This window comes from Meles meles, chromosome 7, assembly GCF_922984935.1.
Source record: "Meles meles chromosome 7, mMelMel3.1 paternal haplotype, whole genome shotgun sequence".
NCBI classification, from domain to species: Eukaryota; Metazoa; Chordata; class Mammalia; order Carnivora; family Mustelidae; genus Meles; species Meles meles.
Window position 1 is genome coordinate 108,085,576 of NC_060072.1, and position 14,170 is coordinate 108,099,745.

Below are 14,170 nucleotides of genomic sequence, written 5' to 3' on the forward strand. Positions count from 1 at the left end.
CTACAGAAAGATAAGGCAGCCAAGGCAAACACAGCTGCTTCCAAGGCGAACTGGAAACAGAGATCTGGCTCTGTGATAGGCAAATACATGGATGGCAGAGGGATTCTTAGGAGGTAAGTCACCCCCGTTTCTTCATTCGTCATGTGTTCCTTGGTCTTGCTCTCACTGGGAGCCAGCTCTGAGCCCAGCGGCTCTCAGGAAGTGGCCCGAGATGGGGAAGCCCAGAGTCCGTTGAACTCATTCCCCTCGAGTCTCAGAGGGCACGTTCCTTCTTATTCTGACATCCAGGTGGGAGGAGAACTGTGCAGGGCAGGCCCCTGGGACAGGACATCGTCTTCTCGTGTGTGTCTGCAGATAGGAACCGAGGAGGTGCCATAGATCAGCAGAGGAGCGAGACAGGCAGGACAAACGTGGTCGGAGGGGGGGTGGGGGTGGTAGGGGGCTGGAGCGCGGCTGCAAGAGACTCTGCTGGGCAGAATGGATGCACCTGGTTTTTCAGGGACATGACTGGGCTCTGAAGCATAATTGAAGTGTGGGAAGGCCCCCCACCCCTGCAAACTGAGCTCCTTTCCAGACAGGAATGGGGCCTGTGCTTGGCAGATTCCCCTCAAGGTTTCACATTTAATTATCTCAAAGATGACAATTTTTGTTGTGATTAGACAGCACAGTAATCAAGTTTGAATCCCCAGACGAGTGGCTCATCGCCTCTAAAAGAGACAAACCAGTCCTCCACCGTCCCTTCTTTTTTGGCATGTGTTCCATCCACATAGATGGCCACAGAAAGGTAAAGGCAACCAGACCCCTAAGTATCAAGGCCAGGGAGAAAGTACATGAATTTGCTCATCCAGGAGACCCTGAGAACAGTAGGCATGAAATACACAATACGAGGAAGGAAGGAAAGTGACTCTGGAGATGTCAATGGGCTCATTGGTCAAGTCTTTGGACGCAATCATCGTGAAATCTTTCTCTAAATAGCTCAACAGAGGGGGGCCTGGATGGCTCAGTTGGTTGAACATCCAACTCTTGATTTCAGTTTAGGTCATGATCCTGGGGTCCTGAGATCGATCCCCGTGTTGGGTTCCACACTCTGCTTATCCCTCTCACTTTGCTCTTCCCACTGCTTTCTCCCGCTCTAAATAAATAAATAAATCAAATCAATCTTAAAAATAAAATCCATCTTAAAAAAAATTGTATCCTCAACAGGAAGATACAATTTGGGATCCAGTTTTCTGCAGTAATGATTGGCCTGTTGGTTGCTCAGCACAGAAAATATTCATTCAACAAACATGCACTGATTGCTTAATCTGTACCAGACATTCTTTTGAATTCTGTGAAGTCTCCAAAAGTAAATTCAACATGAGTTCTGCCATCAACATGCATTACTGAGTGCCTGCTATCTGCAAGATATTATGCTACGTGCTAGGTATACAGTGGTGAGCAAAAGAGACCCTAGGTTTTGTAGAGCTTCGGGTGGAGGAAAGGAAGCAGACAAGAAGCAGGTAGGTTACAAATCGTGCACCGTGAATTCCAGAACAGACTTTGGCAGAGGCCACTGCTCTCTGCTGCTCATATGTAGCGCTTGGTGGCAAAACAAAAAATAAATGTTGTTGTGCTGATCTAAGGGTCACAGGGGATGTCAACGGTGTTTGAGAATTTCCCAAATCCAAAGCTTTTTCCAAGAAATGCTTCATTTTAGGGCTGTTTCCGTGGTTGTTTCTTTTTTCTGGTTGCAAGGCCTTTCGAGAAACACGCTGTGTGTTTATGTGCACGCTTGTCTGCTTGGGCACGTACACGTGCACTCATGTGTGTAAGCAGAGTGGAAGTGGTTGGAATACTAATTGTGTCTGAAGGGGAAAAGCAGTCCGTAGGCTTGTTAGACTGTAGAAGAAATGTGTTGGGAAGAAGACAGTCAGCTTCTATTAAAAACTATGATTTTTATAAATAAGTGGGAAGGTCCCTGAATTGCTACAGAATTCTTTATTTTGTATCAAGGGACCCAAACTGAGTCACCATTTTTGTGAGCACTCTATCTTAATTTATCTTTCAGAGTTGCACTTAACTTCAGAACAATGATACATGCAGTTTTTTTCTTTTCCCTTCCTATTACTGGTCCTTAGGAAGAGTAAATAGTATAAGCCAGGGGCCAAAATGAGGGGAGCTTCCCTCTTCTGCATATTCTGTGACCTTGGCCTCCCTTCTGTCACCTTTGGCCCTGTCACCTCCTCACCTAATCTGCTTTCTGTTCTCCTTTCTAATCCTTGCATGTGCGTGTGCCTGCGTGTTTCCGTTGGGAACTCGAGGTTCCGTTTAAAACCTTCCTCAGCTTCAACTGTCTCCAGAGACCTGAACTCCTGTGCCAGGAAGGGTCTACAGGGCTTTTGCCCTGAAAACCTTCTGAAAATACAGCCCGAGCATTGACTCACATCTGGTTGCCCAGTTCCCTCCAACTCCTTCTGCTTTTCCTCGTTCTTAATGGTCAGATGCTTCTGGAAGCACATAGGCCTCCGAAGCCACTTACTCCTGACACTGACCCTGCGGCAGGGACGTTGAAAGAGGAAGGTAGGAAAGGCAGGTGGAGGTGCCCAGCCTGGCTTCCTCGCCCATTCACAAACGGGCAGCTGCTTCTGAGCTCTTCCCGGACCAGCAGTCCCCCTCACTCACTTGGCTGAGGGCTGTTCTGCGAACGCGTCTGTTTTTGTGCATTGTTTTATGAGTGACGTAGGCAGGCCACAGGAGCCACATTTTACGGTGAGGAAATTGAAGCTTGGAAGAGTTGAAGTGTTTTCCCTAGTGGCACCATCAGTAAGGGCTGGATTTGGGACCACAGCCAAGGCCACCTGATTGTTAATTGAAGATGCTTTATTTCCAGATCTTTTATACGCCTTTTGTCACATCCTTTACTGCTCCTTTGTGGCACTTATCACAGCTTGTTGCAGAGTATTTAGTTGTGCCATTACTGCTTCAGCCGCCACTGAGCTGAGCATTCCTTGAGGACAGGGCTGTGTCCATCTGTGCTCGACCGTGTCATTAGCTAAATACCTGGTCGTAATCATCATCACCCCCTCCATCATCATCATCACCACCACCTTATCACCTTCATATTCATTAAACACTTTCAGAAGTGTGTTGGGTGAATGAGCTAGAGAATGTAGGGTCTGTTTTTATTTCCTTTCCTGGAGCTTTCCACGCCCAAGGTGTGATGCTTTTCCGTTAGTTGTTTATCACAGAGCTACTAGACATCTCTCTAGTTTCCATATTGACATATTTTATGATATTCTCCCCATTTCTCTTTCTTCCTTACCCCATAATAGCCAGTCAGAGGAGGAAGAAGATGTGTTTGGCCTCCCAAGGAGGAGAAGCTCCCTTGGCCTGAGTGGATATCCCCTTCCGGAAGAAGAGCCAGGGGCTGGGGGTCCTCTCCCCCGGGCACTCCGCAGAATCATCTCCATTGAAGAAGACCCCCTGCCCCAGCTCCTGGATGGCAGCTTTGAACAGCCATTGAGCAGATGCTCAAAAGAGGAGGAGGTCTCCCAGCAGAGGGTGGAAGGACAAAGCCAGCAGATCAGACCCTTGGAACCCATGCCCACATCTCCCCGAAGGCAGCCTGTTGGAAAAGAAGCCTTGTCTAAGGTAAGGACACATCCTGTGTTGGTTCCTTGATGTCACTCTTATGCCTGTCTCTTGCATTTGAACCCAGGAGCCTCAAAGGCAGCTCAGGAAGTCAGATGTGGCTGGTCTTATGAATCGCCTTATTTGCCACCTTCAGATACCAGCTTGCCCTGTGGAACTGAGTGTCACCGGGGAGGCTCAGGGGTCCTAGTAAATTCTCTTTATAACTTCTGTTGCTTGCCCTTGTGTTCTCTTTTTCTGATTCGGATCAGAAGCATTTATTGAGTGACTAGTTTAGACAGACACCTTGCTTGGCTCTTAGCATAAAATATCACATACTTCAAAAATTATAAATCTTATATTTTGTAACTGTTCTCAGCAAGGCTTTACATTGCTCTGTAAAGCTTATGTCATCATCCCGACTGGCTAACCATCCTTTCAAAACTCCCAAATGCCCTGCCTACTCCTCCCTTGAGGGTGCTCCTCCTGTCCCTCATCCCGCCTGCACTCCCCACCAGGGCTTCCTGCTCAGTGCTGTGGGAGAAGGAGGTCATCGTAACCATCTTCCTCTGGTTCATGGTGATGATGTTCCCCACCTTGTTTGTGACCCAGGCCCAGGTATAGACCCCTCCAGTCCCTCACCTCCCACCGGGCACTCTGGAAGTCTACAGAAACACCCATGACGGTGTGAAAGAGCTCTCCACTGGGGCGGCCCTGTAGGATCGAGCCCTTGCCACTTGAGCATTTACAAATGGCATGTGTACCGGGACACCTTTCCAGCCACTGCGGGGACTTCTTGGCACAAGTTGTCATTCCTGGGCCTGGATTAAGATGCCTACATATCCGTTCTCCGAAGGACCCTGGGCCAGGGGACGAGTAAGCTGGATGGCACCAGTGGCGGGAAGCAAGCCCTCCCTCCTCCGCGCCCTTCCACATCCTCTTCCGCACAGACTACACCTGCGGGCACGGGTCGCACTGGGCTTTTCAATACCCAAACTCTACTCCCAAATGTAAAAGTGTCGAGAGGTCAGTGGGAGATGGGGTGAAGGGAAGAACGAAGCCTCCGGGGGTGCTGGGCCACGTGAGCGGGTGGGACGCATCAGCAGTGTCTTTTCCCCTGTGGCAGGTGGGAAAGTAGAAGCCCAGAGGAGCGAGGTCTGGTCTGGTCCCCCAGGGACAGGAGCACAGCCTCCTCGCCCCGTGCTCTCACGTGGGTGCTGACTCCATCCCGTGTGCTACCAGCTAGCCCGGGACAGGAGCTGCTGCCGACGGGAAGTGTGCTCTCAGAGAATCACGGGGCAGCTTCCCCGGAGGGTCTGCCCTTTGCAAGAGCTCTGTGAGGCCGGCGCTCCCATGCGGGGCTGCGGAGTCATCAATCGGTACAGCCTTTCTGGGCGGTAGTCTGAGAACAAGAATTGAGAACTTAGAAACTCCACATCCTTTAAACCAGCACTTCTGCTCCTAGCAATCTTTCCTAATAACCAAGTTCAGACAAAAATTTAACTCAAAAATGGTCAGGTATATTAGCAAATACTTGAAAAAATTCAATAGAATATGATAGCACTGTTAAAAATCACATTTTCAAGGGGCACCTGGGTGGCTCAGTCAGTTAAGCGTCTGCCTTCAGCTCATGTCATGATCCCAGGGTCCTGGGATGGAGCCCCGTGTCCAGTTCTGTGCTCAGCGGGTGATCTGCTTGTCCTTCGTCCTCTGCCCCTCCACCCGCTCGTACTCGTGTGCGTGCAGGCACACACACTCTCTCTCTAGTAAATAAATAAAATCTAAAAAATATAAAATCACATTTTCAAGAAACTTTACTGACTTGGAGACATATTTATAATTTAATAATATATGAGAAAGAGTAAAATTGTGTATAATATTTCACATCACTTTAAATAAAACATATTTTCATTCATCCACATAGAAAAAAGCCTAGAAGAAATGCATCAATATATGAATAGTGCCCACTTCTGGGTGGCAAGACAGACTATGAATAACTATTAGTTTCTTCTCTACTTTTCTGTTTCTCCTAATTTTAAAAAATTGCCATGTGTTACTTTTATTTTTTTAAAGCTTATTATTACTTTTTTTAAAAGTGGCAGGACAGAGAATGAGAACAGATCTTACTCCAATACCCTCCCCCAAATCTGGTTATGACACTGAGGATTGTCCCCCAGAGGGGACACAGGGCATATGAGTAGACATGAGTTGGAGTTCACGGCGCCTGGGAAGTGGGGCCTGCCCAGAGCTGGACCATCAGGGTGTTGATCTCCTCTGGCCTACAAAACCCCCTGCTCCTTCTAGAACGGGGCTGACACAGCCTCTGCAGCCAGAACCATCTCCTCCTGCTCTGGGCTTCACATTCTCCGCCTGTGACAGGCCTAGGGATACACAGATTGCTGCCCTGAGATTTAGTCACACGAAGGCCAACAGGAAGCAGAGGCTGAGCAGGGACCCGCAGAGTCGATGCCCTTATGCATTAAAAGAATGTAAAAAATGTGGCAGAGGGTATAGTTTACGAGTGTGGGTTTTATTGTTGTTTTTTTTTTAATATTTTATTTATTTATTTGACAGACAGAGATCACAAGTAGGCAGAGAGGCAGGCAGAGAGAGAGAGGGGAAGCAGGCTCCCTGCTGAGCAGAGAGCCCCATGTGGGGCTCCATCCCAGGACCTCAAGATCATGACCTGAGCCGAAGGCAAAGGCTTAACCCACGGAGCCACCCAGGCACCCATTTTTTTTTTGTTTGTTTGTTTTTAAGTTTAGATTAAACCCCTGTAATTGACCTTGAATTCCCTCTTAAGTACTGTGTGGAATTGATTTCTCCCCAAAGGCTGTTAATGGCTTTTCTCCAAGGCTCAAGTACTGCAAATATCTGCCACCACTCCATTATAGTATTTGCTGAACGAGAGGAGCTAATTCCCCCAAATCCGCTTCTAAATAGATCCAGAAGAGCTTCCTCATTTGGCCAGGCAGGGCTGGCCTGGGCCTGGAGGCAGGATTTGGGCGAGCAAACAAGCAGTCAGTGGGAAGGAGCGATCATGCGGGCAAGAGGGCTCTGGTTGCTCTGTGGCTCCAGCTGTCCTAGAACAAGTCCATTCCCCACAGGGCTTTAGGGTCCCAGACTAACTCACTGGCCGACATGCTCCCAGCCCCTGTGGGCCACTGGGACAAGGAGAAAGGGTGCAGTGACTGTTGAGTCTGGAAAGCTCCACCCAGTGATCCGGATTTCCCAACCTACCGAGTGGAGAGCCTGTTTCCCAGGCAGACGGGGCCCTAACTGGAAGCTGATGAGATGGAAGGAGGAGCACTGTGCAGGGAGGCAAGCAAGACCATGCTCCATTCAGCCCAGGCTTTCAGTGATAGGGCAGAGATGAAGGTCCCCTAGGCTGGGCCATCTCTGCCCCCGTGATATACCTATGTCTTCTTCTTTCTCCCCTTCCACCTGCAAACATCCCACCTGTCCTTCCCCTGCAGAGAGAATCTCTGCCTTCTCTTTAAGCCCCCGCTCACAGTGTGTTCACCCCCCACCCCCGCTTCCGCCGTGGACCCTGGACTCCCCCTCCCCCTCCACGCTCCTGGAGCAGTTGGAAGCTTGTGTTGAATTATGTGTTTCTATGGCTGCCTCCATCCATCCACGGCCCCCCAGGCCTGGCTCTCCGTCCCCATGTCCTCTGCCCAGGGTCGCAGGACTGTAGGCAGAACACGAACGTTTGAGTGAGTGTCTCTCTTCCCTCCTGCTGGTACTAGAAGGAGCCCTTATGCCTAGAGCCCAAAGCTCCTTGTACCCAAGACTGGAGTGCCCTCCCTCGTGCTGGTCCACAGGCCAGGTCCCCATCTTCCCCTGGACCCTGTAGGGACTGGTTGAAGGATAGGTTGTAGCAGGAGGCGGGGCTGGTGGCCATGCCAACAGTTGGCCGGACTGTCTGCCATCCACAGGAGGAAGCCTCCCCCACCGTCCCAGACCGGCTCTTCAAAATCGTGCTCGTGGGCAACTCCGCTGTGGGGAAGACGTCCTTCCTGAGGAGGTTCTGTGAGGACCGGTTTGCTCCAGGCTTGGCAGCCACTGTGGGTGAGTTCTCGAGTCCCTCTGGGAAGGGGAGGGAGTTAGAAGAGAGCCCAGGAAGGGACTGGGGGTCCGGTGGGAGTGGCCATGGGGCCTTGCTGGGTAGAGGGCCCTCGCCCGCTCATTCCCCAGCGGGGTCAAAGGAGCAAGGTCAGGTCCTCCTGCACAGTGCCAGCTGCTAAGCTCATTACACACAGAGTGGAGTCCCTGAACGCTTCCTTCGTCCAGCCTGAGGGGAACTGCAGCCAGCAAAGTGGACTTTGGGCCCATGTTCCCCTCTGAGCTCATCTCCTTTTTAAAAAGATTTTATTTATTTATTTGACAGAGAGAGACACAGCGAGAAAGGGAACACAAGTGGGGGAGTGGGAGAGGGAGAAGCAGGCTTCCTGCAGAACAGGGAGCCTGATGATGTGGGGCTTGATCCCAGGACCCCGGATCATGACCTGAGCTGAAGGCAGACGCTTAACGACTAAGCCCACCAGGCACCTCTAAGCCCATCTTTTTTATCATTTTTTTTCTCCATTTTCAGCACGGCTTCATGCTTTTCCTGAACTGTGCACCCCAACACCACAACCCCTGCCTCCCCATCGGGCCAGCAGCTTCCTGCCCTGCCCCTCCCTAAGTGTGCACATGTGTGTCCGTGTGTGTGTGTGCATATGTGTATGTGTGTAGAGGGGTGCGGTGGAGGACAGTGCCCTGGGTGACACCTTTTACCAGCACATGTTACCCATCTGAGGCCCAGGCCTGCTGGGTGACAGCTGGATTTCATCGTGGAAGCTCATTAGGCTCAGCTATTAATGGATGATCTTGGCTTAATGTGTTCCCACACTCGAGTAATATTTTATTCAGATAGAGGCCTTTGCTCTCTTCACCCAAAGTTGCTCATTGCATTAGAAGATGTGGCAAGACCCAAGGGCGTACTGACCTTTTAGCTTCTACCTTTTGCTTGAATCACTCAAGCCCAAAATAAATCCACTGAGAGATTACTATGTACCATTTAACCACAGTGATAAGGCAGCTGTTCCAGAATTTGAAAACATGCTGATGTGATAAGCATAGTTACCATGGGGCTTTTGTATTCATCACTTCAGTCTGTCTTCACACAACGCTGGGGGGAAAGAAGGTACTGTTATCAGCCCAATAGACAGATGGGGAAACTGAGGCCCAGAGAGATTGAGAGCTTGTCCACATTCCCTCAGCTCATTCAGTGCTGATATTGGTCCCTCACTGGCCCCTTCTGTACCACTCTGCAGTGTCTCCTGAGTATATGGAGTTGTGTATGCTCAGCACCTGGGGAGGGGTAAGGACACTTGCCCATCCTGAGAGGTGGGCACAGATTGGTATAGCAGGGGAGGCTGCTGAGGTTTAGTGGGACTTAAGGAGCCTGGAATTTTCATCTTGGCTCTGCCACTGATCAGCTGTGTGACCTTAGGAGGACATGTTACCCCTGGGTGCTTTGAGTTTTTCCTCCTGGAAGATTCGAACCAGGTCACTGAAGACAGCTTCCAAGCCTGGTTCTCTGTTCAGATCATCTTGGACCATTGGCTGTCTGACAGGCTGGCTCTATAAGACAGGCTTCCCCAGCTCCAGAACCCTGCCTGGGGAGGCTCCATGTTCTTTCCCTTCCTTCCAAATTTGCTCCTGGAGGTGGGTCTCTTCCAACATGCTTCAGGCATCCCATTCTTACTGTTGGATCTTTTCCTCCATTGGTATCACATCTGGAATATTCTCCTGTCCCCTCCCTCTTGTCTCATTCCACCCAAAGACTGAGACCCCCCCAGATGAAGAATCAGGCCCCTAACAGGAAGAAGGGGAGCCTATGACCCAAGCCTGGAGAAGTCTGGCCTTGCTGGCCTTGAGTGAGCCCAGTGTCCTGCAGTAACCAATGGCTGCCGGAGGAGGAATCACCTTCCTGGGGGCATTCCGTGGGGTAGGCCCCCATGAGTGTGGGCTCCAGCACAGGTTCGTGGGAGACGGGGTGGGTGCAGCCCCTCGGCCCTTAGAAGCATCCCTCTGAGCGACGTGCACGGCGCACCTCCCCCGTAGATGAAATCAAGGAATCAGGGCCGTTTAGATTTCCAACCTGTACCCCTGAGCTGGAAGCCTCTGAAAAATGAAAAATCAGACTAATTTGCACTTCCCAGGAGACCAATTATGGAAACACCTACAATTTAGGAAGGGAAAAATATCAAAGATTCCAAATCAGGAATGCCCTTCATCACACTGCGCAGAACATGCTGGAACAGCAGCTGAAATTAGTCTCCCTGCCACACAACGTGCCTTGTTCTGGTACACATGTCAGTAACAGATGTCACACCAGCCACCAGAAAGATGCTCCCTTTAAAGAGACAGAGGAGCCACAGAATTCTGCTGTAGGGGGACAGAGCTGTCTCGCTCTAGCCTGGGGCTCCAGCCATCCACCCCCTGTCAGGAGCAGCACCCCACCAGCATAAACAGAGTCCTAAGAGAGACTCAGCAGTTCCCTAAATCTTTCCACCCCCATCAAAGGGGACTTCAGGTCTCCCACTCCCTCATATGGACACTATCCCTCCTGGACTCTTGGCTTGAACACAATGTAAATGCTCTAATATGGCAGTGTGACTTGAGGTCCTTGCCCACCCCACCTTAGGACCAGCTGATTCCTTCAAAGGCAAGTGCTTGAGCCCCGTGGGTGTCCTGGAGATGTCAAATGATGGTTTCTGTAGAACGCTGGAGCTCATTTTGTACATGATAGGACTGATGAATATAAGCTAATGCTCCCTGGAAACTGGGTCTCCAAGTCCTGTGCTCCTTCCACTGCCCCATATTGGTTCACAGCCCCCTGCCGTCAGTCACAGGCCACCGCCCAAGAGGTTTCTTCCAGAAGTTTTTTCCTAACAGAGTGCACTCCACCCTTTTTGGCCACCAGCCTGCTTTCTATCCCACTCCGCATCTCTGCAGAGAAATCCTGGAGTTTTTCTCTACGACAACTTTCAGGCCCTCCCCCTCCCCAATCCCCCTACTCTAAATGATATCTCGAGCCTGTCTTGTCCAGAAGGGTTAACGTCAGTCTTGGAGTCCATCAGCCCAGCTATAACCCACACTATCCCCCGACAAGACACGACGCAAGTCTCAGTGACGGGGACCCCTGACGTCCAACTGTCATTCAGGAACCAGACAGGTTGCAAGTTGGGCGTCACTGCCATGTGTTTCTTGAATGCTACAGCTGAACTTCAAGATTATGAACCTCTGACCTAGCCCTCTATACCCTCCATCATCCCTCATTTGCAGATGAGGAGTGAAGACACCTCAAAATGACATAATGTCATCAAGGTCGCATAGCGAGTCAAGGCAAAACCGAGACTGGGACACACAGTGTGGGTTGCCCAGCTCCTGAAATGTTAGAACTGCCTGTGGTCTTAGAAACCAGTTTAGGGGCGCCTGGGTGGCTCAGTGGATTGGGCCACTGCCTTCGGCTCAGGTCATGATCTCAGGGTCCTGGGATCGAGCCCCGCATCGGGCTCTCTGCTCCGCGGGGAGCCTGCTTCCTCCTCTCTCTCTGCCTGCCTCTCTGCCTACTTGTGATCTCTCTCTCTGTCAAATAAATAAATAAATAAATAAAAAGAAACCAGTTTATTCCAGGCTCTCTGGTCCTGCGTCATTGTGTGTTGCCTGTTCTGTTGGTCTCGGACTCCTTGTGTCTCCTGCCACCGCCCCCGGCCTCCCCCTTGGGCTTCTCGGTTTCCCGGGCCTCTCTGTCTGAGGTTGCAGAGACAAGTACATCGTGTACCCAGCTGGGAGTCCCAGCAAGCTCACCAGGGCACAGAAATCACTTTGCTCCCTGTAAGACAAGCTCCCTGTCCTCCAGCGAGGTATTTGGCCAGTGAGATGGAGCAAGATCATGACCACAGCCAAGACCGAGGGGGCACCACCTGCCCCTCCGCCTGCCTGCCTTTCTGTTCAGGAGAGGGCTCTGTCCTGGGGGCTTTCAACCATCAGCCTGCTTTCAGATCAGACCTGAAGGTGTGTCAACCATGGTTGGCTTTCTCCTGAGTTGTTATCAGAAAGGGGCGCCTGGGTGACTCAGTCGTTAAGTGTTTGCCTTCAGCTCAGGTCATGATCCCAGGGTTCTGGGTTTGAGCCCCACATCAGGCTCTCTGCTTGGCAGGAAGCCACTCCCCCTGCTTGTGTTCCCTCTGCCACTGTGTCTCTCTCTGTCAAATAAATAAGATCTTTAAAAAGAGAAAAGGAAAGGAAAGGGAAAGGGAAGGAAAGGAAAGGAGGCAGCTCCTTCAGTCCCCCAGAGAACAGACTGGGGAAGCCTCCTAGATTCAGCACAGCTAGTCATAATCTGTTTTGTTGGGAGCACTAAGCCCTGGGCTTTCTCAGTGAAATGAGGCTGCCAGGTGTCCCTGGGTACAGGACACCGTTGCAAAAAGAATGAACCTCATGTAACTCGCTATAGCCTGTGAAGCAGGGCGTCCAGAGTCCCTGCTGGTCTGACATTCTAGAAGTGGACAACTCTCCCTCCTGCCTTCTTGCCACTCCTGGGCCCCTAGTGCCCTCAGCTTTGCCTGGAGACAGTTGCTGGGATGCCCTTTCCTATTTACTGCCTCTCTGTCATCTCTTCTGTCTCTGTGTCCAAGCTTCTATTGCTGTCCCTTACTGAGCCTTCCACAGCAATCTGTTAGGATGGCCCAACTCCTTCCCCCTGGGTCTTTTTGAAGGTGGCAGGGGATGCCCTCTAGATCCCAGATCAGATACCATGAGGGAGCAAGACTTTTTGAAAAGTGCTAAACATCTGTGAACATTCTTACACGATGTAGGAAAGAGGAATATGTTCTTAGAGAAACCGCATTAAGGTCCTTTTCTCCGAGGGCCACTGTGGGGTACAGACCTTGTCTCTCTGGTCCAGGACTCTGGGTAGGGTCAAGGCCACAGAGAGATGGTTTTGACTAGCCCAGTGGCTCGGATTAGGAGCTCAAACCACATCTCAAGGGTGAATGCTGCTTTTGACTCCCTCCCTTGCCACTTCTCTTCTGACCCTCCCTCTACCTGCCACCCTTCCTCCACTCCTATCCTTTGCTTTGGCTGATGGAAGTCTGCAAGTATGATCAACCCCCAGGAATAATGGAACTTTGTTATGGGAACTTTGAAGAGGATTTTAGGGAGTAGGGGAGAAAGAAATAGGAGGACGGTCTCCTCCTCCTCTAGCTTTGCAATGAGGGAGTAAATTCATGAAAAATAACAAATATCTTCACCTTGGTGTATCGTTTCTCCATATGTCATCTCATTTGAGCCTTATTATAGAATCCCTAAAGAGGGTGTGAATTACATTGCAGCGAGGAAACTACAGTTCAGAGGTGAAGCGATTTGATCCACACCCCGCAGCTGCTCAGTGACAGAGACAGGACCAGAGCTCAGCTTCCGCACCTCCCCGTCCAGGTCCCCACATCTCCTCCCTGGGGTTGGGGGGCACCTGCTCAGGGAGGTTTGTCACCCCTGGCCTCACGGGCTGCTGGACGTGCGTGGAGTCTGGGCATAGCTCTCTGATCTGGAAGTGATAGGCTCCCTCCGCCCTGCAGGCATCGACTATCAGGTGAAAATGATGCACGTTGATGGCTCGTTCGTGGCACTGCAGCTGTGGGACACGGCGGGACAGGAGAGGTGAGGAGCGCCCCTGACCAACCCTGCCTCCTCCGCCGCCCGCCGAGGGGGCTGCCGGGATGCCTTGCAGCCCCTGACATGTGGCCCTCGGTGACAGGTACCGCTGCATCACCCAGCAGTTCTTCAGGAAGGCCGATGGCGTCGTCGTCATGTATGATGTCACAGCCAGACAGTCGTTCCTGTCGGTCCGGCAGTGGCTGAGCAGCGTGGAGGTGAGCTGGTGACCTTCTAGGAGCATTGACACTGACTCCTGCCTCCCCCTTGTCCCTGCCCATCTCCTGCCCGGCCCTCTGCACTTCCAAAACCTGAGTCCAAACCCGCCTTCTCCAGCAACACACCGGTTCCCGCGTCCATACGGCCGTTCACCCAAGCCCAGCCCTCGGTACTGAGGTGAACGAGACTGACTCAGTCCCTGCCCTCACGGAGGTGGGGACTTGAGAAACAGATCACACCCCTGACTGTGTCATTACAGTCGCCATCAGTGCCTTGAGGGAAGGGGCTAGGATTGGGGGAGGGGCTCAGAATGGCAAGAAACCAGTGTTTAAACTGAGTCCTACCCGTGTTCTTCCCTCTCTCCGCCCTCGGTGTTGCTCTGGCTCCCGTGGGCCCAGCTATGCCCAGCCCAGGAGGGGCTCCACAGAGTGTCTTGGGGCCTTTGTCACAACCCTCCACAAGAGGGGAGGCTGATCTGCAATGTGAGTGCCCCTGGCTCACCCCAAGGCCACCCTGGGTGGGGCCCACAGGCAAAAGCCCTCTTCTTTGAATTCTGGATTAGCTGTAAAACTCAACTCCCTTGATTTATACTCGCAGGAAGTTGCTTTGCAAGTGTTTTGTACTTTCTGACCATCTG

At 51.4% G+C, this 14,170-nt stretch overlaps 1 protein-coding gene across 9 annotated transcripts in view; it reads left to right on the top strand.

Annotated features, from left to right (window-relative positions):
- The window catches only part of CRACR2A (calcium release activated channel regulator 2A), a 146,961-nt gene that overhangs the window by 89,931 nt on the left and 42,860 nt on the right, over positions 1–14,170 (top strand). For all 9 annotated transcript variants that reach the window (XR_006819612.1, XR_006819613.1, XM_046011644.1 and 6 more), the window contains 5 exons: positions 7–113; positions 3,312–3,630; positions 7,548–7,680; positions 13,239–13,320; positions 13,418–13,532. Coding sequence is in view for 7 of the 9 variants with exons in the window: in XM_046011644.1 (XP_045867600.1) it covers positions 7–113; positions 3,312–3,630; positions 7,548–7,680; positions 13,239–13,320; positions 13,418–13,532 (756 nt within the window). In the remaining 2 variants the exon portion in view is untranslated. The remainder of the gene's footprint in view (positions 1–6; positions 114–3,311; positions 3,631–7,547; positions 7,681–13,238; positions 13,321–13,417; positions 13,533–14,170) is intronic.